General features: G+C 43.3%; 1 protein-coding gene across 1 annotated transcript; it reads right to left on the reverse strand.

Moving 5' to 3' along the window:
* On the reverse strand, positions 1 to 21,980 carry LOC147574447 (RAD52 motif-containing protein 1-like). Its single transcript, XM_086685547.1, is given in 11 exon segments — positions 1 to 184; positions 286 to 428; positions 508 to 562; positions 2,094 to 2,143; positions 6,327 to 6,431; positions 12,081 to 12,168; positions 14,269 to 14,365; positions 15,320 to 15,488; positions 16,336 to 16,458; positions 20,269 to 20,448; positions 20,807 to 21,980. Coding segments are annotated over 10 exon segments (1,080 nt in total). The 5' UTR covers positions 20,903 to 21,980; the 3' UTR covers positions 1 to 184; positions 286 to 311.
* Positions 21,981 to 22,061: the final 81 nt, after the last annotated feature.

Here is a 22,061-nt window from a genome sequence, read left to right on the forward strand (position 1 = left end):
TATGAGAAGAAAAAGTATTTTATAAGCAATGCTGAGAAGCGAGTATCGGAAAGTAAACTTTGTAGGTGGCCTGAGGCAGGACGGCGTTCACTCTGTGACAACCTCACATAGTGTCTCACTCTCGTCACCCAGCTCTTCAGTAGTGGAATCTGTGGCCTTCTCTGCTGTGGCTTTGCCAGCCTCCCTGGGAAAAGGAGAAGAATGCCAAGGCTTTGACTCTCGAAAGGAACAATTCAACTCTTCATAATTGCCTCATTTTAGAGAAAATCTTCCCCAATCACGTACCCTAGTTCCATGTGGAAAATCTCATCTTAATGAGAAGAATCCTTGTCGTGTAGCTTCTGTGCCATGTTTTTCTTGCGTGTGGCATTGAGAGGTCTGTACATGTCCCTAAGCCAAAGTGGCCGCCTTCTCCAGAAAAAGCCCTCCTAGAAAACAGAAAGGACAATGTTAGGTCCGTTTCCCCTGCCTTCTCCAGCCACGGTACTTTATCCTCCTCAGATTTACCTGACTGTCACTTTCCTTTGAGCATCTCTTACGCAGCAGAGATCCAAAGAAGCCCCTTGAAGGAAACACACACACAGACAATTAGTGATTCGTACCATTTTCCATGCCTCTCACAATGTATTTCTCTAGTCTTATTAGCAAGCAAAATCAACACAGACCTGGGATCTCAGAAATAATTCCATACATGCTGGGCTTTCAGAATTGTCCTGTGTCTGTCCATAATGGCCCCACAGTGTCCCTGGGAGACCTTTGTATGTAACTTGACATGAAGTATAGGCAGGATTTTCACCCTGCTCCCCTTCTGGCCCTTGGCCAAGTGCCCTTGTGCAGTCAACAAACTGGGTGACCACACGGCAGAAGCACCTAACTCTCTCCAGAAGCATTTTACATCCGTCCCCGCCAGGCTTAGCCTCCCAGGCATCATTTGCTGGCGGGTGGGGAGGTGTTTCCATTTTCCTAGCTGCTTTACCTTACGAGATGAATCGCACCGAGTGAATGCCTGAGTCCAACCAGCAGTTATCTAGCTCACTGACTGTCACACTGCAGGCAGATGAGGGAGTGGGTCGTGAAATCACCTTAAAACACACGGCTAGCGCTAAAACACAAAATACTCTTTTTGCATACAAACGGAATAGGGGGTACCTGGGTGGCTCAGTCAGGTGAGCAGCCCAAGTCTTGATTTTGCCTCAAGTGATGATCTCACAGATTGTGACATTGAGCCCTGTGTCTGGCTCTGTGCTGATAGTGTAGAACCTGCTTGGGATTCTCTCTCTCTCTCTCTCTGCTCCACCACCCCCCCACCAAATAAATAATAAACTTAAAAAAAAACAGAACAGAAAGAATCAGAGTGTATGGTAAGTTTGTTTTAGAAGGGACTTATGTCTATACGGTATGTGTGCACTGAGTTGTGACATAAAATGCAGTTCACAGCCCAAGAACAGTGTAGTCAGAGACATGCCCAACTGGAAAGGAACCATCTTCTTTCTGGTTCTAGTGGTACTAGTGATACAACCGTCCGGCAAGACATCTTCCTTTTCTCCTTCTCCATCTCATTATTATAAAAGGAAGAGATAAATGATTATCTAAGGTCTCTCCCAGTTCAAATTCTATTGGGTCTGGATAAAGGGAATGGAGAGCGGGGCCTCGAAAACCAGAAGGAGGAAGAAGGAAGTCTCCCCCCCACTCTATAGGACGGACTCATGTATTCCACCTTCCATCATGCTTGAAGACTAGCCCCTTCACCCCACGACTTTTGGCCCTCCCTATCCCTTCTCCAGAGCCTCTGAGAAGGTCTGTGGCCAGGCCCGATGCCCACCGCCAGCAGCAACGGGTCTGAACATTTCCACCCCCGTCCCCCCACGATCTTTCTTTAAAGGTCTAGTGAGCAGGTGCTCTGTGCCAGTCCCATTCTAACTCGGGTTTGGCTGGGCAGCTAACTTTGCTGGATCCAGGCAAAGCATTAGGCCAAATATGTATTCTTTCTGCCTTTGGTGATTTCCTGGCTGTAAAACAAGGGGATTGAAATAGATGAGTTTGAAAATCTAGTTCTAAAATTCTACTTTAACGATTGCCAGACTAATATTTACCTTGAGCTTCCTTCTTTACCTTCCTTGGCTGCTGCTCTATGATAACAAATCTGTTTTGGAAGAAAACATGATCACAGTTACCCATCACAATAACCACTCCCTCCAAATCTTTATTCATTCCTTTGCATTTTAGGTCTTCTCTACCCAGTGAGAGGATAACTTTTCCTAGGACAGGAATTTGTTTAATAGTCCTTTGACTCTTCAATAACACCTAACTTGTGTGCAGCTGGTAATACGTTTTACTGACTGTCTCAGATAACATTCGACAGATAATTCCTAATAAAAATTCTTGGGAGGAGGAAAAGAAAAGTGTCTACCAGAAACCTAAACAGCAGCACTGTTTTAAAGTCAAGGACAAGAGTAGGATGTGTGTTATCACTGCTTCTATTCATTGGTGTTGAGGAGGTCCTAACTGATGCACTGGGAAAAAATGGAGTGGTGGAAAGGAAGAACTAAGACGTATTTGCATACGAAATTACAGACAAACTAAAAGGCCCAAGAGAATCAACTAAAATTTTATTGGAAGAAATATGAGAATTCAGTAAGATGGCTAGATATAAAATCAAGAGATCAACATGTAAACCTCAATGACTTTCCTATGTTCCATAAATAATTAATCAAAAAACGGAAGAATTATCCCATTTACAATGATCAATAAAAAGGCATAAAGTACCTAGGAATAAACTTAGCAAAGAATGGGTAAGACCTATGAGATGAAAACACTAAAGCTCTTCTGAAGGACATTAAGAAGAAACGAATACATGATGTGAGACACTATTTTCCCAGAATAGTGTAAAGATGTCAGTTCCCTTCAAATTAACCTACAAAGTCAAGGCAATCCCATTCAAATCCCAAGACAGTTTTTTAAACAAAAACTGGCCAGCTGACATTTGGTAGAGAAAATGTGCAAGCATAGCTACAAACTGTATGAAAAAGAAGATCACAGAGCAGACATTAAAATACGTTCTTACGGAGCAACTGCAGTTAAGTATGTAGCGTGATACTGATACAGGAAAAGAAAACCAGATTGATAGAATAGAGTCCAGATAAAAATAGTATTTTAGATCCATGAAGAAAGAATGAACCATTCAATAAAAGATTTTAAAGTAACTGGATCTTTACGTAAGGGAAAAAAGTTAGATCCCCTACCTCGACCGTACCAAAACACCACACAGATTCCATACAGATTAAAAATAAATAAATCACAACAAATATTATAAGAGTACAGAAGAAAATATCAGAGACTGTTTTTATACCATGAGGCGAAAAGGCCTTGTTAACAAGACCCATGTCCCATAAGCCATGAGGCAGATATGGTGACGGACTGTCCACACCCTCCTGTTCATCGTAGTCCTTGCCCCCTTGATCCCCTGGATTGTTTGTCCTCTTCCTGTTGATTTATAAAACTCTCTTCATATGAGATATATTCATCCTTTCAAGGGCTTTCACTGAATTTCAATGTTTCAAATATTTGTCAGTGTTTTTATCGTGAAGGAGACGGAACCGTGGGATAGGAGACAGGCTGACTGCAGGCACAGCTGGGTTCTGCTTTGGGTTTTGCCACAGGGGCCTTAAGCTGATCCCCTTCTATGTATGAAAGAAGGATGGTGATATCATCCTCACAGGACTGTGGGGATTAAATCAGATGTCTGGTTTATTCCAAGCATAAATCAGACAAGACGATCAAATCTATCAAATGTTTCTGCATGTGGTATCAGGTCACAAAGCTTTTTCTCACCACAAGATCATAAAAGTATTGATTCTATTTTCTTCTAATACTTGGGCGGGTTCTTGTTTCTCTTTTTTTACATTGACTGAAATATGTTTTTTTAAGGTGAGAAATAGGGATCTGTTGTTATTTTCCTCCCAAATAATTAAGCAGTTGTTCTACTACCATTTATTTATTTTCGTCCACTGATTTGAATACTAAAAGGTAACATTTCAATGTTTATTTATTTTTGAGAGTGACAGAGAGAGAGAGTAAGAGTGAGAGAGGGGCAAAGAGAGAGAGAGACACACACAGAATCCAGAGCAGGCTCCAGGTTCTGAGCTGTCAGCACAGAGCCCAACACAGGGCTCGAACTCCTGAACCATGAAATTATGACCTGAGCCAAAGTAGGACGCTTAACCAACTGAGCCACCCAGGCGCCTCTAAAAGGTAACATTTCAAAAGTCCTAGTCACCCACGGATCTGTCTATTGCTGGACTCTGTAGGCTACTTCACATAAATATTAGGTTGCATTATTCCTCCTTGTGAAATTGACACAATGCCTCATCTCTTCCTTTGAACATCATTATTGTCCACTACAGGAAAAAAACTGCATGGTCTCTGACCTCAAAAAGTGTATCATCTAAGTAGGGAGAGGAAATAATGAAACCACATAAAAAAATATACACACAAGGTTAAACCACATAGGAATTTAAAACAGCAATAGGAGTTTATAGAACTTCCCCAAAAGCAAAAGGCTGCAGGCCACCTCAAGATGCAGAGTACTGACTGGACAATGGCCAATGATTTCTCTTCCCAGAGGTCATGGTAAGCTGACCCCACGCTAGTTCCTAGGCTCTTAGGCTGAGAAATCAGACCCTGATCTCATCAAGAGAGAACGCACTTCTTTCTACATGGAGGCAATATCACCTCACCAATGTCACAGGATTGATCAAAATCAGAATGTCAGGTCAAGACTTGACAATAAGGAAAACATCCGTTCCATAGATAGGGCATCTGTGTCTACATGATTGGGCATTACCTCCTGTGGAGACAGGCCTCTGTGGCACGCTGAAGTATAATCAGAAGGCTATTTGGTGAGAAGAGAAGTGGAAGAAAAGTAATTAGCTGAATCCAGTGTTTAATGGAAAGGACTGAGGTAGCTAGATCCATCCATCTGCCCCGCGGGCACAGCCCGGCTGGTGGGCCTGACTCTCATCTGCTGCCTGAGGTGCCATCTCTACTCTTAGGCAAGGCTAGGTGGGCACTGCCCATGTTGGTCTCTTCCTCACCATTTCTATGCCTTTACTACTGACCAACCCTCCAGAAGACAGACATGTTTCTCCTTAGCAGTTAATACATCCAGTCAGGCTTTACTCGAGTCTGAGAGACCAGGAAGCCTTACATATCTCTGCTCTGATCCATGACCTTGATATTTCTCTCTTGAGGAGCTGCCTTTTAACAAACTGTTTAGCATATTTTTGTTATCAGGGGAGGGGAATGCGTCACTGTAGACCCTAAGAAATGGTGACAATCTCACAGAAGGACTAGGTCCAGGAGTATTACAGTATTCGGGGAAGGCTTTGTGAAGAAAGATGAACTCGAGTTGGCTTTTGAAGGCTCATGGGACTTCCACCAGCAGAGTGAAATAAAGGAATTTCAAGTGGGCAAAGTCACCAACAAAAGTAGGAATGGGCATGGTCTGACTAGGGGATGGTGGGGGGCTGCTTTGGCTGAAATGGAGGGTTGCCATGACAGATGGCAATATATATATATGTATATATATATATATATACATATATATACATATATATATATATACATATACATATATATATAATAAGCATATGTATATTTGAATAAATATATTGAATATATATTCAATTCATACATAATTGAATAAAAGGTAAACAGGCAAGCTCCAGGAATAGGCAACTGTAATTATGACAAGCTTTGAGTAGCCTGATGCAGGATTTTAGCTGCAGGGTTTTAACTGAACCTGTCTACACAATGCCTTGCGAAGTGGAGGAGAGAGCTGTAGGTACATCTAATTAATCAACAAGATGACACTTTTATCTCTAAGCCATGCCCTTTCTTCCGAGATGACTGATAGCTCCATGAAGGTGAAGACTATTTCTCTCTCACCATTTTAGCCAACGAGGAAAGAAATCAGTGGTAGGAGGAGGATGACTGGTGAGTGCATCGAATCGACATAATTTTTTTGAGTTGAAGAAATTTTACTATCGTGTCAACTGTGGCCTTCTTAGACCTAATGTCTCAGAACAAGCTAATGGCTTGTTATCTTGGTTACAATCCACAGATGTCTCCCGGCAGTGGGGTTCCTTTTAAAATCCCTGGAATATACTTTGCAATGAAAGGACAAAGCCTATCTCCTTCCTCCAGACTGAAGAGGGATATCAGGTCGTGATAGGTGGGAAAGTGGCTTTGATTTTCAGTTTGTGGGTTCTGAATCTATTATAAAGAAGGAATATAGTCTGGGAATCTGAATTAATTGTTGTCCTTACCTCAATGAGACAGAAAACTATGATCAAAATCATCACTACTACAGTCACAGATATTGCCAAGATGAGTTTGTTGTTATAGCCATAGCCTGGAACTTCTTTTGTGAGCTAAAAAAAGGGAAAGAACAATGTTTTTAGAAAACAGAGATAGGATGAAAGTTAACTATTCTTTAACGACTCTAAAACCCCATTCTTTCCGATGAATCGCTTATAGGTTCTTAAGGAATATACCAAATCTAATGTGATATGTAATCTTAATCATTAGCATTTTCTTCAAGAATTTATGTATCTTGTATGTTAGGTCCTCTTTTTGTCTACTCTGGGAACAGCGGCACTGTTTCCTGAATGAGCAAAGTGGCAGATCATTGCCTTAGGCAAAATTATGTGGCCAAGACAAGACCCGGACTAGGAGCCCCTGGTCCTTGTGCTTGGGTCCATGTCCTAAACCACCTAAATGTCGAGACCCCACATTTTGGGATTTATCCTCACCTCCCTTGACTCCTGCCCTCTCTGTTCACTCTGGACTTCTGTGCTCTCACTGATATAGTTCTCATTTTCCCATTGGTCCGTATCCCACTCTGCCTTGGACACCTTTACTTCTTGCTGCTCGCTGAGAAGCTTCATCAGGAGGCCTGTTCTGGAGATGAGCTTGGCACAGGCCAGCTGCATGTGGGTCTCGGAGCAGTCCATTTTCAAAGTCCGGATAACATGAGAAATGAGGCTTCTCACGTCATTGTTGGGGATGAGGGACTGTAGCTGCTGGTTTAACGGAATTTCAAACAGATCACCTTTGACACAGTGAAGCCTGTGGCTTTTGGGGGCAAGCCAGTGCCCGCATTGTGGTATTCCCATTGTGTATCATTGGTTTGTTTAACGGTCGGCATAGAGTTGTCTGCAGTAACAGTAGAATTAGCAGTGGAAAGATTCTTACGGTTTGTGAATTCAGGGAGGGTTTGTGCTGGCACAGTAGTGTTTCCTGTAGAAATATTTTCGTCAGAAACATTTTGGGCAGTAGCGTTCTCTGCAGTAGTGTTTTCTCTGTAAGTTCCTGAAGGAGCAAATAATTCTGGAAAAGGATTTTTCTGAGGACTCAGTTCTCCCGGAGATGAAAAATCCTCTCGTGAAGGGGAATTTATGAGGCTCCTGACTGCAGAGGATGGAGGCCTCTTTGCAAGCAGCTGTCTATTACTGAGTGAACTTTCCTTTCTGGACTTTCGATTCAGTTTGGCCTAGGGTGTTCTGTGGACCACATGGGAGCGACTTTTATGAAAGCGGTGTGTTTTTCTGGGGTGTGAGGCTGGCCCGAAAGCCTTCATATTTCTAACTCTAGCATTTGCATCTTCTAAAACAAAAACGCTGTACATGAAGTCTTTTGATTTTTTTTTTTCACGTCAGGTGGGGATTTTAGAGCGGGGGTGGCAGAAGGCCTGCCCAAAGAGTATTGCTTCAGGAAAGAAGAGACCGCTGCCTTGTGCTCCTCTACGAACGAAGGCTCTGTATTGAAGGAGCTTCCCACTAATTTGCTGGGCCTGTGCGCCACGTGAAGCTCCCCTGGGGATGGTCTCCTGAGCCTTCTTTCCTTGGCCATGTTCTCCACAGACGGCTGGGCGTTCTGTTTCCTCTGGATGTTCTGACGTCTCAGTTCTTTTAAGTGCCTTTTCCGTATGCCCTTTGGGCCCTTGATGACCTTGTTCACTCTCAGGAACTTTTTCCCCACACTCTCAACCTCGTCTAGGCTCTTCTCCTGCGGTTGGGCAGTTTCCAATTTCTTTGGAAAGATTTGACATTTAAACTTGGGACCTAATCACTTAGATTCCACCTACACCTGCCTAAATAACCCAGAAAGCCGCCAGAGGATTAGCAGAACGGAGTCTCCGGAGCCAAGCGCAGATGAGAGGCCCACAGAAGAGGGGCCCCTCCTGAAGTGGATCACCTAAGGAGAAGCGAGCTAAGCCTGCCCCTCCTGCCCACCCCAGCTAATACGCCTACCCACCCCAGCTAATACGCCAGATCCCCAGCATCACAAGCCTGGCAGTGTGCAAGTAGCCCAGATGGGCCACGCCACCCTACAGTGAATCCCGCCCCTAGGAGAGGAGAAGAGAAGGCACACACCAGTCTGACTGTGGCCCCAGCGGTGGGCTGGGGGCAGACATCAGGTCGGACTGCGGCCCCGCCCACCAACTCCAGTTATACACCACAGCACAGGGGAAGCGCCCTGCAGGTCCTCACCACTCCAGGGACTACCCAAAATGACCAAGCGGAAGAATTCCCCTCAGAAGCATCTCCAGGAAATAACAACAGCTAATGAACTGATCAAAAAGGATTTAAATAATATAACAGAAAGTGAATTTAGAATAATAGTCATAAAATTAATCGCTGGGCTTGCAAACAGTATGGAGGACAGCAGAGAATCTCTTGCTACAGAGATCAAGGGACTAAGGAACAGTCACGAGGAGCTGAAAAGCGCTTTAAACGAAATGCAAAACAAAATGGAAACGACGACAGCTCGGATTGAAGAGGCAGAGGAGAGAATAGGTGAACTAGAGGATAAAGTTATGGAAAAAGAGGAAGCTGAGAGAAAGAGAGATAAAAAAATCCAGGAGTATGAGGGGAAAATTAGAGAACTGAGCGATACACTAAAAAGAAATAATATACGCATAATTGGTATCCCAGAGGAGGAAGAGAGAGGGAAAGGTGCTGAAGGGGTACTTGAAGAAATTATAACTGAGAACTTCCATGAACTGGGGAAGGAAAAAGGCATTGAAATCCAAGAGGCACAGAGAACTCCCTTCAGACGTAACTTGAATCGATCTTCTGCACGACATATCATAGTGAAACTGGCAAAATACAAGGATAAAGAGAAAATTCTGAAAGCAGCAAGGGATAAACGTGCCCTCACATATAAAGGGAGACCTATAAGACTCGTGACTGATCTCTCTTTTGAAACTTGGCAGGCCAGAAAGAATTGGCACGAGATCTTCAGTGTGCTAAACAGAAAAAGTATGCAGCCGAGAATCCTTTATCCAGCAAGTCTGTCATTTAGAATAGAAGGAGAGATAAAGGTCTTCCCAAACAAACAAAAACTGAAGGAATTTGTCACCACTAAACCAGCCCTACAAGAGATCCTAAGGGGGACCCTGTGAGACAAAGTACCAGAGACATCGCTACAAGCATAAAACATACAGACATCACAATGACTCTAAACCCGTATCTTTCTATAATAACACTGAATGTAAATGGATTAAATGCGCCAACCAAAAGACATAGGGTATCAGAATGGATAAAAAAACAAGACCCATCTATTTGCTGTCTACAAGAGACTCATTTTAGACCTGAGGACACCTTTAGATTGAGAGTGAGGGGATGGAGAACTATTTATCATGCTACTGGAAGCCAAAAGAAAATCCGATAGACTCCACCAAAAGTCTCCTAGAACTGATACATGAATTCAGCAAAGTTGCAGGATACAAAATCAATGTATCAGAAATCAAGAAATCAGTTGCATTCTTATACACTAACAATGAAGCAACAGAGAGACAAATAAAGAAACTGATCCCATTCACAACTGCACCAAGAAGCATAAAATACCTAGGAATAAATCTAACCAAAGATGTAAAAGATCTGTATGCTGAAAACTATAGGAAACTTATGAAGGTAATTGAAGAAGATTTAAAGAAATGGAAAGACATTCCCTGCTCATGGATTGGAAGGATATTGTCAAAATGTCCATACTACCCAAAGCTATCTACACATTCAATGCAATCCCAATCAAAATTGCACCAGCATTCTTCTCGAAACTAGAACAAGCAATCCTAAAATTCATATGGAACCACAAAAGGCCCCAAATAGCCAAAGTAATTTTGAAGAAGAAGACCAAAGCAGGAGGCATCATAATCCCAGACTTTAGCCTCTACTACAAAGCTGTAATCTTTGTATGGCCAACTCATCTTTGACAAAGCAGGAAAGAACACCCAATGGAAAAAAGACAGTCTCTTTAACAAATGGTGCTGGGAGAACTGGACAGCAACATGCAGAAGGTTGAAACTAGACCACTTTCTCACACCATTCACAAAAATAAACTCAAAATGGATAAAGGACCTGAATGGGAGACAGGAAACCATCAAAACCTTAGAGGAGAAAGCAGGAAAAGACCTCTCTGACCTCAGCCGTAGCAATCTCTTACTCGACACATCCCCAAAGGCAAGGGAATTAAAAGCAAAAGTGAATTACTGGGACCTTATGAAGATAAAAAGCTTCTGCACAGCAAAGGAAACAACCAACAAAACTAAAAGGCAACCAACGGAATGGGAAAAGATATTTGCAAATGACATATCGGACAAAGGGCTAGTATCCAAAATCTATAAAGAGCTCACCAAACTCCACACCCGAAAAGCAAATAACCCAGTGAAGAAATGGGCAGAAAACATGAATAGACACTTCTCTAAAGAAGACATCCGGATGGCCAACAGGCACATGAAAAGATGTTCAACGTCGCTCCTTATCAGGGAAATACAAATCAAAACCACACTCAGATATCACCTCACGCCAGTCAGAGTGGCCAAAATGAACAAATCAGGAGACTATAGATGCTGGAGAGGATGTGGAGAAACGGGAACCCTCTTGCACTGTTGGTGGGAATGCAAATTGGTGCAGCTGCTCTGGAAAGCAGTGTGGAGGTTCCTCAGAAAATTAAAAATAGACCTACCCTATGACCCAGCAATAGCACTGCTAGGAATTTATCCAAGGGATACAGGAGTACTGATGCATAAGGGCACTTGTACCCCAATGTTTATAGCAGCACTCTCAATAATAGCCAAACAAATTATGGAAAGAGCCTAAATGTCCATCAACTGATGAATGGATAAAGAAATTGTGGTTTATATACACAATGGAATACTACGTGGCAATGAGAAAAAATGAAATATGGCCTTTTGTAGCAACGTGGATGGAACTGGAGAGTGTGATGCTAAGTGAAATAAGCCATACAGAGAAAGACAGATACCATATGATTTCACTCTTATGTGGATCCTGAGAAACTTAACAGAAACCCATGGGGGAGGGGAAGGAAAAAAAAAAAAAGAGGTTAGAGTGGGAGAGAGCCAAAGCATAAGAGACTGTTAAAAACTGAGAACAAACTGAGGGTTGATGGGGGGTGGGAGGGAGGGGAGGGTGGGTGATGGGTATTGAGGAGGGCACCTTTTGGGATGAGCACTGGGTGTTGTATGGAAACCAATTTGACAATAAATTTCATATATTAAAAAAAAAAAAACAAATTATTTTGGCAACTTAATCCCTAATTCAGGGCATCCACGTGAGTGATTTACAGAAAAGTTCTTCAGCAAGATATTCATGCAAGATATATATGAGATGCCAACATCTGGGTGACACATCCTATTTGAATGACATAATGGTTTCAAACGCTGTAGTATAATCACTTTTAAGGCCATAGTTACTCTGTTCCCAAATCCTTGAGATTCTGTTTGAGGGGAGCTCTAAAAGGCTTGTGTCCTCTCCTATGTCCACAACTGTGGGAGTGCTCTGATGAAATTTGCTCTCCAAATTTCAAATAAGGGGTCAGAGCCAAGGGTTAGGACTTCAGGAAAAGCCCCAGAAATCCCCTGCAGTCAAAAGCAGTTTCTGAGTTTCACATTTCCCAAAGGATGATAGAGCTAATGCCAAAGTCTTCCAAATTCTGCTGGTTGCTTTACATTATGGCTACAGTGGCTATGTCACCCCTGAACTTTAATCTCCACATACTTGAATTAAATCCTGTAGCTCGTCTTCAGTACTGGCATCTGTGATCTCTTCACAGGGTCTGTATTCCACAGCTATTTTACCACTTTCCGAAATAAAGTGAATAAGGATTGGAAAAAAAAAAAAAAAAAAAAGAGGGCGCCTGGATGGCTCAGTCAGTTAAGCGTCTGACTTCAGCTTAGGTCATGATCTCATGGTTCATGAGTTCAAGCCCCATACTGGGGTCTCTGCTGTAAGCACCAGAGCACACTTCAGATCCTCTGTCCCCCTCTCTCTGCCTCTCCCCTGCTTACTCTCTCAAAAATAAACATTTAAAAAATCAATAAAGTTAACAAGATCAATTCAGAATTTTCCTTGTTCTAAAACTAGCTGTATCCAATGATAGCACCCAATAACTAGACATTCTTTTTATTTATAAAAGCAGAAAATAAAAGCATTTTCCTAGAAGTTTTCTCATCTCACACTTCAGTTTTTAATCATAACTATGTGTGAAAAAATACACATGAAGTTAACGACTGTGTGGTTCAAAAACGCTATCATCTTAAGAGATAGGAACTAACGAATAATGACACAGGAAGTTAAAACTATGGAAACAACAATGTTCAAAATCAGATGACTAGACAGTAAGGCATTAGGTAGAGGTCAGTGTGAGTTCTGGAATAGAGACCATGGACTATAGCTGATACTTCATATTAGAAACAAGGCCAGTGTCTACTCCCCGGAAACAAAATCCCACCAGATACAATGAACAATGCTTTGGAGAGAGGGGGAGGGGGAGGGGGAGGGAGAGAATGCGCTTGGACAGTTTATTGGCAGAAACTGGCCCATGTCCCTTATAGACAATACAATTCCCCTTAAGGCAAAGTACAGCTACAACATTTTGATCGTGTACAAGGGATACCAGAGCATGTTAGGGAGAGGTCAGCAACCCAAAGGTTTAGTTTGGTTCTTAAAGGTTGTTACTCAGAATTGACAGCTAATGGAGATTCTACCTGATGACCAGGGAAGTCAACTTTCACTGCAAGAGCTGTCCAGGCTGGAAGCCTGAGACCAATCCAGGGTCAACTCTTATGGGCAAATAAGGCCTCTGAAACTTAGCTAGGCTTTCTTAGTCTCTAAGCCTGCAAGACTGTGAAGCGGCGAGGGCGGGGTGGGGGGGGATTGTTTGGGGACTCATTACTAATTATAAAGTTCCCTTGGAGCACAGCCTGTAACATTCACACCATTGTAGAACGCAATAGAGAACACAATCGATGCTATTCAATAGCCTGACCACTTTCAAGGTTCACAAAAATATAGCTGACCCTAATATAAGAATCATATTCACCCAATAGGTCAGTGCCAAAAACAAAAACTGAAGCTGAATGGATTCCAAAAACATAATCTAATAAATTCTCCAACAGGAAGACGATGATAACAAGTTAACATATTTTCTCTGCTTACCATGTTTCAGGGATAGTTTTAAACTTTTCCATCATCTCATTTGCTCTTACAATTCATCCCCCATGAGGTAAGTTGAATTATTACCTTTGCTTGGCAGATAGAGAAATTGCAGCTTAGAGAGATTAAATACTTCAAATCTGACTATAAAACCTAAAATTGCATAAGAAATCTAGGAGACAGAGCTAAGATTCAACACCAGACGTCCAAAGCTTCAAAGTTTTTTTTTTGTTTGTTTGTTTTTTGTTTTTTTTTTTTTGTTTTGAGAGAGAGAGCACATGGCATGTGAGAGTCAGGGAGAGGCAGAGAGAGAGGTAGGGAAAGAATCCCAAGCAAGCTCCACGCTGTCAGCACAGAGCCCGACATGGGGCTCAATCTCACAAATCGTGAGATCACGACCTGAGCTGAAATCAACAATTGGACGCTTAACTGATTGAGCCACACACGTGCCCCCAAAGCTTATACTCACAATAGTATTCTGTGTTATGAGCAAACAATCAAGAAAGAAGACTGGGTCAAACACTTTCTGTGTGGACAGAGGTAAATCACTGTATATCTATATACTGGGGACAAAAATATTTTTGGTCATTTTTCTCACAAATGCCACAAAGAACAAGTTTGAGACTACTGCTTTGAAAGCATTTGGTGAATAAAAGAACATGAAGTGTTTTCATCCAATTAACTTTTCAAAATGAGTTTATTTGCTCGTTGAAACTGATATACTGCAAGGACAATCAAGTAAGTCTTACCTAAAATCACAATCAACAGTTTCTGGAATGCATCTGACACAGCCTTCTGAATAGCAAGCTTCTGGACTGTCCGCCTTTTCATAAGAAATGATAATGGCCCTGCATCCAACCAAAACAAATGGATTTAACATGCCTATCTGAATGATAACTGATTTGGGGGTTATATGTGTAAAGGTGAAAATACATCCATGATTCGTCGTTCATTATCTTAGCAAGTAAGGGCAGGCACAACACAAGGCTGAATGACTCTGCTGTAGGTATATCCTGGCAGGGCACATTTTCACTGCCCTGATCTACTCCAGAAGTTTTGGAAGTACCAAAAGGGAGACTCAAGCCAAGAAAGTGGCACAGATCTCACATCGCTCGTAGATTTCAAATGCACAGGCGGAAACTATAGTTTCAGACCCTACTGCAGACCCTACTCTCCTGTGCATCAAGGGCTGGAGTCACATGGGGAGAAAGGTTCGGTGGTAGTGCACATGACCGCCTGGTCTCTTCCTGGGCATCACCCAAGGGAGCCTTACTCCCTTAGCCTTGCTAACAGCCCTGCCCCTCCCGGAAAACCCTAAGCCTAAGTGCTGTAGGCACTGGGAGAAAACACAGTACCAATGGGAATACCTTTTCTAGGCATCTGTATTTGACTCTTTACACTCCAGCCCTTTGATAGGAGGCAAAGGACTCAACATTCACACAAGAGTTTATTTAAGTCTTTAGATGATCACTTTGCTGGGATCACTGCAGGCTGCAAGAGATATGTATTTGAAGGACTATTTTAGCACAAGGCGAATTCTTAACCAAAAATGGGAAAAACATTACTTCCCTCCTCCTAAACTTCTTGGCAGAAAGTCAGCTTTAGAATTTTAAAGTTAAAGGTTCTTTCAGGTATTGCCTGAGATAAAAGCCTGTACCGTAGGCCAGAAAAACTCTGCCTAGGGCTTTAGGAGCTTAGCAAGGGGGAGGGCTGGATGATGGATCTGAAAAGATGAGTTTTTAGAGAGAAAGAGGGATTCTGCCTCCCCTCCACCCCCACCCCCACCTCCACTGTAAACGGACCTTCCTCCAGGTTATCCAAAGGCTCCTCGGCCATGCCAGCTCCGGGACTCCGGCACTCATAGGATGGCAACACCACCTCTAAAGCACAGAAGAATTTCAGGCTCTGCTTCTGAAGTGGTGGCACAGTATCTTCATTTGCCCTTTCTTCAAGGTCAGAAAGATCCTGAAGCTGTTAGGATTTTATTATTTTTTTTTTATGTTTATTTACTTTTGACACAGAGAGAGAGAGAGAGAGAGAGAGAGAGAGAGAGCGAGCGAGCATGAGCAGGGGAGGGGCAGAGAGAGAGGGAGACACAGAATCCGAAACAGGCTCCAGGCTCTGAGCGGCTGGCACAGAGCCCCACGCGGGGCTCGAACTCACAGACCGTGAGATCATGACTTGAGCCGAAGTCGGACGCTCAACTGACTGAGCCACCCAGGCTCCCCGAGCTGTTAGGATTTTAAATGGAAGGTCCTTCCTTGGATCTGAATGTAAGCCTCAAGATGTTTTGTTATTAAAAACAAAAGCAGCGGCGGCTGGGTGGCTCAGTTGGTTAAACTTCCGACTTCGGCTCATGTCGTGATCTCACTGTTCATGGGTTCGGGACCCGTGTCGAGCTCTGTGCTGACAGCTCAGAGCTTGGAGCCTGCTTCCGATTCTGTCTCTCCCTCTCTTTCTGCCCCTCCCCCGCTTTCAATCTGCTTCTGTCTCTAAAAAAAAAAAAAAAAAAAAAATGCAAACTAAAGTCCAGCAATCCCAGCCCACAATGGAGGTATCCTATAGCTTCAAAATCAAGTAAGACTTACAAATGGATAAAGACAATTGGTTTTTATTATACACCATACAAACACTGGAGAAGATCATGGACACCACCACCCAAGTTACTGAGATTATTATGAATTCTTGGTGGCAGGCTCAGGTACTTCCAGTTAGAGGCCTCTCACATCTCCCCACAACCCAGTTTTCTCCTCTCTGAAGTCCAGAATTTCAGTGTTGAAATGATTCTAATTAGTCAGAGAAAATCTATAAAGTTTACCTTGATGATCCTTTTTGACCATCCATTGAAACCAAAGTAATAATTTGCCAGTTCTTGGCACTGGGAGCTGTTTAGGGCAAGGGCCTGATGTTAAACCGCCGTATGTTTGGTGCCAAGACGAACCTAAAGACATAAGAAATAGACCTGAAAATATCATAACCTGACACAGAGGCTTCCTTTGGATACACCTGAGATTTATCAATACCTATTTCATAGAGAGGTTGTGAAGATCAAACTGGAAACATTTTAAGAAATCAGCTCCTAATAAACCCTAAAAAATGCTATGTACTATTTTTACACTATAGACTTTTCTGCATCATTTCCAGGGCCCTTGATTAATCGGCTTTCGTGATCTCTGATATTGAAAGTGATGATGAAAGCAACTAAGGAAGCCCTCTGGAAGCAAATTATAGGGCTGTAGGTAAGCAAGGGAAGTAAACTTTTTGCTGTCTCATCCCGTAGCTCCTGTTTGAGAATATGACCTCAAGAGCAGATAACATGGACCTGAGTAGGACCTGAATCAGCAGCACCCACCCCCTGCAAATTACTAACCCCTGTTAGAAGAAGGAATATACATACTTCTGTAAATTTTATAAGCAAATAAAACAATAAGAGGTTCATTTGCCTTAATAAGCTTCTTTGAGAATGCAAATACCTCCAGTGTTAACTCTCTAAGTAACTTACACACTACAGTGTATTTCTTACATCCTCTAGTTCTTTTTTTAAATGTCTATTTCGGGGCGCCTGGGTGGCTCAGTCGGTTAAGCGGCCGACTTGGGCTCAAGTCACAATCTCGCCGTCCATGAGTTCGAGCCCCGCGTCAGGCTCTGGGCTGATGGCTCAGAGCCTGGAGCCTGCTTCCAATTCTGTGTCTCCCTCTCTCTCTGCCCCTCCCCCGTTCATGCTCTGTCTCTGTCTCAAAAATAAATAAAAAACGTTAAAGAAAAAAAAATAAATGTATTTCAAGTGGGGTGTAGTATATTAGTATATTCATAAAAATTCAAATAATTCAAATAAAGTCAAAGTATTATTAACTCTTTATTGATTTGTTTGTGCAACTTCCTCTATCACTAGTTTATCAGTTCCTTAAGTGCTTGAAGGAACCATATTTTATTCTTTTCTCATTCCTAGAATCAAGCACAGGTCTATGGATTAAGTGAATGGATGAGTAGATAAAAAAGTGAAATTACTTTCTCCAACTGAAGCTGCCTGCTAGGAAGGAGAAATGAAGATGAACTTTTAAATGTTGAGTGCTACAGCACAGGCTAATGGTGAGGCAGAGTGGAGCTGTTGTGGGCAACCAGGAAGCTTCAGAAGGGCCTTGAGCCCCTGAGTGGTAGAGACAGTTGTCACCTTAGATAACCTTGCCACAGTTCTTGCTGGCAACCGTTTTCCTTCATGCTACTGAAAAAAAGCTCTCAGATGCCTTAGGCCTTTCCTTGATTTTACTGTAAGATGTTATTCTTGGGGCGTCTGGGTGGCTCAGTCTGTTGGGCATCCGACTACAGCTCAGGTCATGATTCTCACAGTTTGTGAGTTCGAGCCCCGTGTCAGGCTCTGTGCTGACAGCTCACAGCCTGGAGTCTGCTTCCGATTAGGTGTCTCCCTCTCTCTCTGCCCCTCACCCGCTCATGCTCTGACTCTGTCTCTCAAAAATAAACATTAGGGGGGCACCTGGGTGGCGCAGTCGGTTAAGCGTCCGACTTCACCCAGGTCACGATCTCGCAGTCCGTGAGTTCGAGCCCCGCGTCGGGCTCTGGGCTGATGGCTCAGAGCCTGGAGCCTATTTCCGATTCTGTGTCTCCCTCTCTCTCTGCCCCTCCCCCGTTCATGCTCTGTCTCTCTCTGTCCCAAAAATAAATAAACGTTGAAAAAAAAAAATAAACATTAGGGGCGCCTGGGTGGCTTGGTCGGTTAAGCGTCCGACTTCGGCTCAGGTCATGATCTCACAGCCTGTGAGTTCGAGCCCCGCGTCGGGCTCTGTGCTGACAGCTCAGGGCCTGGAGCCTGTTTCAGATTCTGTGTCTCCCTCTCTCTCTGCCCCTCCCCTGTTCATGCTCTGTCTCTCTCTGTCTCAAAAATAAATAAACGTTAAAAAAAATTTTTTTTTAAATAAACATTAAATTTTTTTAATATGTTCTTTTTAAATATGTATTTATAAAAGGTAAACAAACAAACAAACAACCAGAAACTATGTGTACTTGCCAAAGTATAAAGGAACACATAAGTAAATTGGGCAACAATTTCAGTAAGCAGCCGGGGGGGGGGGGGGGTGGGGGGGGGTGGGGGGGGTTGGGTGGTAACCCAAGGCTCTGTGTTAAATAAATAAAGAAATTTAATATGAATGCTCTCTCCTGTCAACTATATATTGACTTTGGGCTTTATGCTGTGAAATCTCAAAATCCATTTGTGAAATGGTCTTAATGTCCAATGAGAGAAAAACACCTCATTACTCACAACTGATACAAAGTAATTATTTCATAATCTGTAATAGCTGAGTGGCTGGGTGACATTTTCACAGGCTAGAAGCTTGCAAACTAAGGAATGCCTGACAGGTGATCATTTCAATCATAGGGAGTGGAGCCAGGATTGAAAACAGTGTTGAACAAGTGGAGATAGTATACTCAGAGTCACATTTGAGAAGGATTCTTAGATTCGATCCAGATTAAATCAGTAAGGAAGGGCATATGGTAAGAATAGGCAGTCAAGTCCATAGGAAGTAGCTAGATTAAGAAGCCAGTTAGAGAAAGCTGATGAAAACATACAATTATAAAGTGAAAGGTTTGGCAATCTAAGCCTCACTCAACTTATTCAAAGGAGTTGACATGGCCCTTGATAAGGAAATGGTGATTGAATTGAGGCTCATAATGAAATATAATTCTGGGGCTCTGGGAAAGCAAAATGGACAGCATGTTGGTATGGAATAAAGTTTCTGTGGTGTATTAAAGAATGTTTTAACCATTTTCCCAGGAGTTGAAGGGAGTTCTGAATAGGCAGTTTGGGAGTGATGACGATGATAATGACGATGAAGCATCCTTTATAATACAACTGATGAAAGAGTTTGTCATTTTATATCCACATAATAGAGGGGGGCCTGGGTTGCTCAGTCGGTTAAGTGTCCGACTTCAGCTCAGGTCACGATCTCAGGATTCATGAGTTCGAGCCCCACATCGGGTTCTGAGCTGACAGCTCAAAGCCTAGAAGTTTGCTTCTGATTCTGTGTCTCCCTCTTTCTCTTCCCCTTCCCTGCTCATGCCCTGTTTCTCAAAACTGAATAAAAACGTTATTAAAAAAATTTTTTTTAATCCCCATAATGTAAATAGAAACGAGACTTCTTGTGAAGCTTTGTTAAATTAAGGGCACCAAAAAATGACACGGGGTTGAACATCAGTAAGTTTGGGTTTGACCTCTACCTTCCAGTTACTGTCATGAACCTTAAGTAAGTCACTTAACTATCCTGAGTTCGAGTTTCTTCATCTGAAAACAAAACAAACATAACAAAACAACCAAAAACCCAGGGAAACCGGAGGATCAGTGTAGCAATGCATCTAAAAGCATTCTGTAGGGCGCCTGGGTGGCGCAGTCGGTTAAGCGTCCGACTTCAGCCAGGTCACGATCTCGCGGTCCGTGAGTTCGAGCCCCGCCTCGGGCTCTGGGCTGATGGCTCGGACCCTGGAGCCTGTTTCCGATTCTGTGTCTCCCTCTCTCTCTGCCCCTCCCCCGTTCATGCTCTGTCTCTCTCTGTCCCAAAAATAAATAAACGTTGAAAAAAAAATTAAAAAAAATAAAAAAAATAAAAATAAAAAAATATATATAAAAAAAAAATAAAATAAAAGCATTCTGTAAACCACAGTGGTATACCAACCCTGGTCTATTATTGCTGAATTCAACACTTAGTCCCAGTGGAGTTAGGAATTTCCTACTTGGACCCACCTTCACTGGAGAATTCTGAAAAAGCTGCTTCTGGTCGCATGCCTTTTGGGCTCTGTGAGCATCCCTTGCTGAGTAAAACTTGATGATGGCGTAGAAACCAGGACGGGCCACTGCAGCGTTTGGGAAGACTCGGACCGAATACAGAAGGCCAAACTGGGAGAATACTGCGAACAGAGAATGCTGTGGGGTGGTCCCACGCCAAGTAAGTGCATGAAATTTCACGCCCAGGAAACAAAACTGCCTTCTATTCCCTAAGCCCTCCTGCACACGCAACCCAAAGCACTTCTCATTTCGTTGAAAAGATTTCCCTCTGAAATCCTAGGATTCGAGAAGCATTAGAAGGCAACAGGTGCTGGCTGTTGAGAGTTACCTCTCAAAAATCTGTCGGGGCTGAGACTGCAAAGGTCCCTTCTAGAACTAAGATTCCTCTCGGCGGAGACTACAAGGCGCGCGAGACGCTCAAAGCCAGACTCTGAGACTCCCAGTCACGGGGAGTTGGGGGTGTCTCCCTCCCTCCCTCCCTCCCGGCCCGGCTCACATGCAAGGCCTCGGCCGTGGGTCCAGAACTCAGCTCCCACACCAGCAAGGTTTTGTCACTCTCGGTGGGAACCGTAAAAGAGACCAATTCCGCCATCCTACCACCAAGGCGCAGGCACGACTAAGGTTTAAGTGGCACCGCGCCTGCGCAAGGCGCGCCCGCGCGTTTTAAAAAGGGGCTCGTGCGAGGGGCGGGGCCAGCTCGCCGCGGGGTGGGGCGGGGGCTGTCCCCCGGACCTCTCCTTCGCCCCTCCCGCTCTGGGGCGGGTCTCTGCCTCTACTTCCTCTCCCGCAGCTCCATTGTCTCAATGTCCTAGAATTTAGTGCTTCTAGTCAAGTGTATTTAAAAAAAATTTTTTTTTAATATTTATTTATTTTTGAGAGACAGAGTGCAAGCAGCGGAGAATCAGAGACACACACACACACACACACACACACACACACACACACACACACTCCGAAGCAGGCTCCAGGGTGTCAGCACAGAGCCCCAAGCAGGGCTCAAACTCACAAACTGTGAGATCACGACCTGGGCTGAAGTCGGACGCTTAACCGACTGAGCCACCCAGGCACCGTTAGTCAAGTGTATTTTTACAGTAGGGTCTAAAGGGTGGCTTACAGGATCCCTGGGTGTGGACAATTTTATGGCAGCCTTCTTCCTCTTCACTCCGGGAGAAGATTTAGACTACTAGCAGTTAGTAAGTTACCTACTGAACTTAAAAAATTTGGATTTCTCTACGTTGTGTGGGAAATGACCACTAAAGATGCAATCCTTTGGCTTAAGAATGTTTTCATGAATGTTAATATACAAATCAAACTATAAGTCATTAAGCCATTAATGAAATCCTTAAAAAGCATTCCCTGATTTCCCTACGTGATTTTGATGAATTGGTGTACGTGTGTGCTTGTTGGGGTGAGATGATGTGGGAGTTTGGCAAGCAGGGTAAGAAGGAGAGAGAAATTTGAAAAAATCAAAGAGTGAGGCCAGGTAGGGCACCAATATTGGAGCTCATGGTGCTTGTGCAGAAGGGCCGTTCTCGGCATCCAAATAGCTATTTTGAGGACTGACACACTGAGAGGGAAAGTAGGTCCGAATGATCCTTATTTTAATCCTAGAATGTCTGAGCCAGAAGGGGCCTTACAAAACAAGTCTCCTGAGGTTTCTAAACAGTGGCCTTCAGACTGCTGCTGGTCTGTGGTGAAGGTTTCACCAGTCCTTGCCAAAGCAAGAAAAGGTAATATAAGCAGGGTTAAAA

This window comes from Puma concolor, chromosome E1 (genome assembly GCF_028749965.1).
Source record: "Puma concolor isolate L17-30 chromosome E1, mPumCon1.1.hap2, whole genome shotgun sequence".
Lineage (NCBI taxonomy): Eukaryota > Metazoa > Chordata > Mammalia > Carnivora > Felidae > Puma > Puma concolor.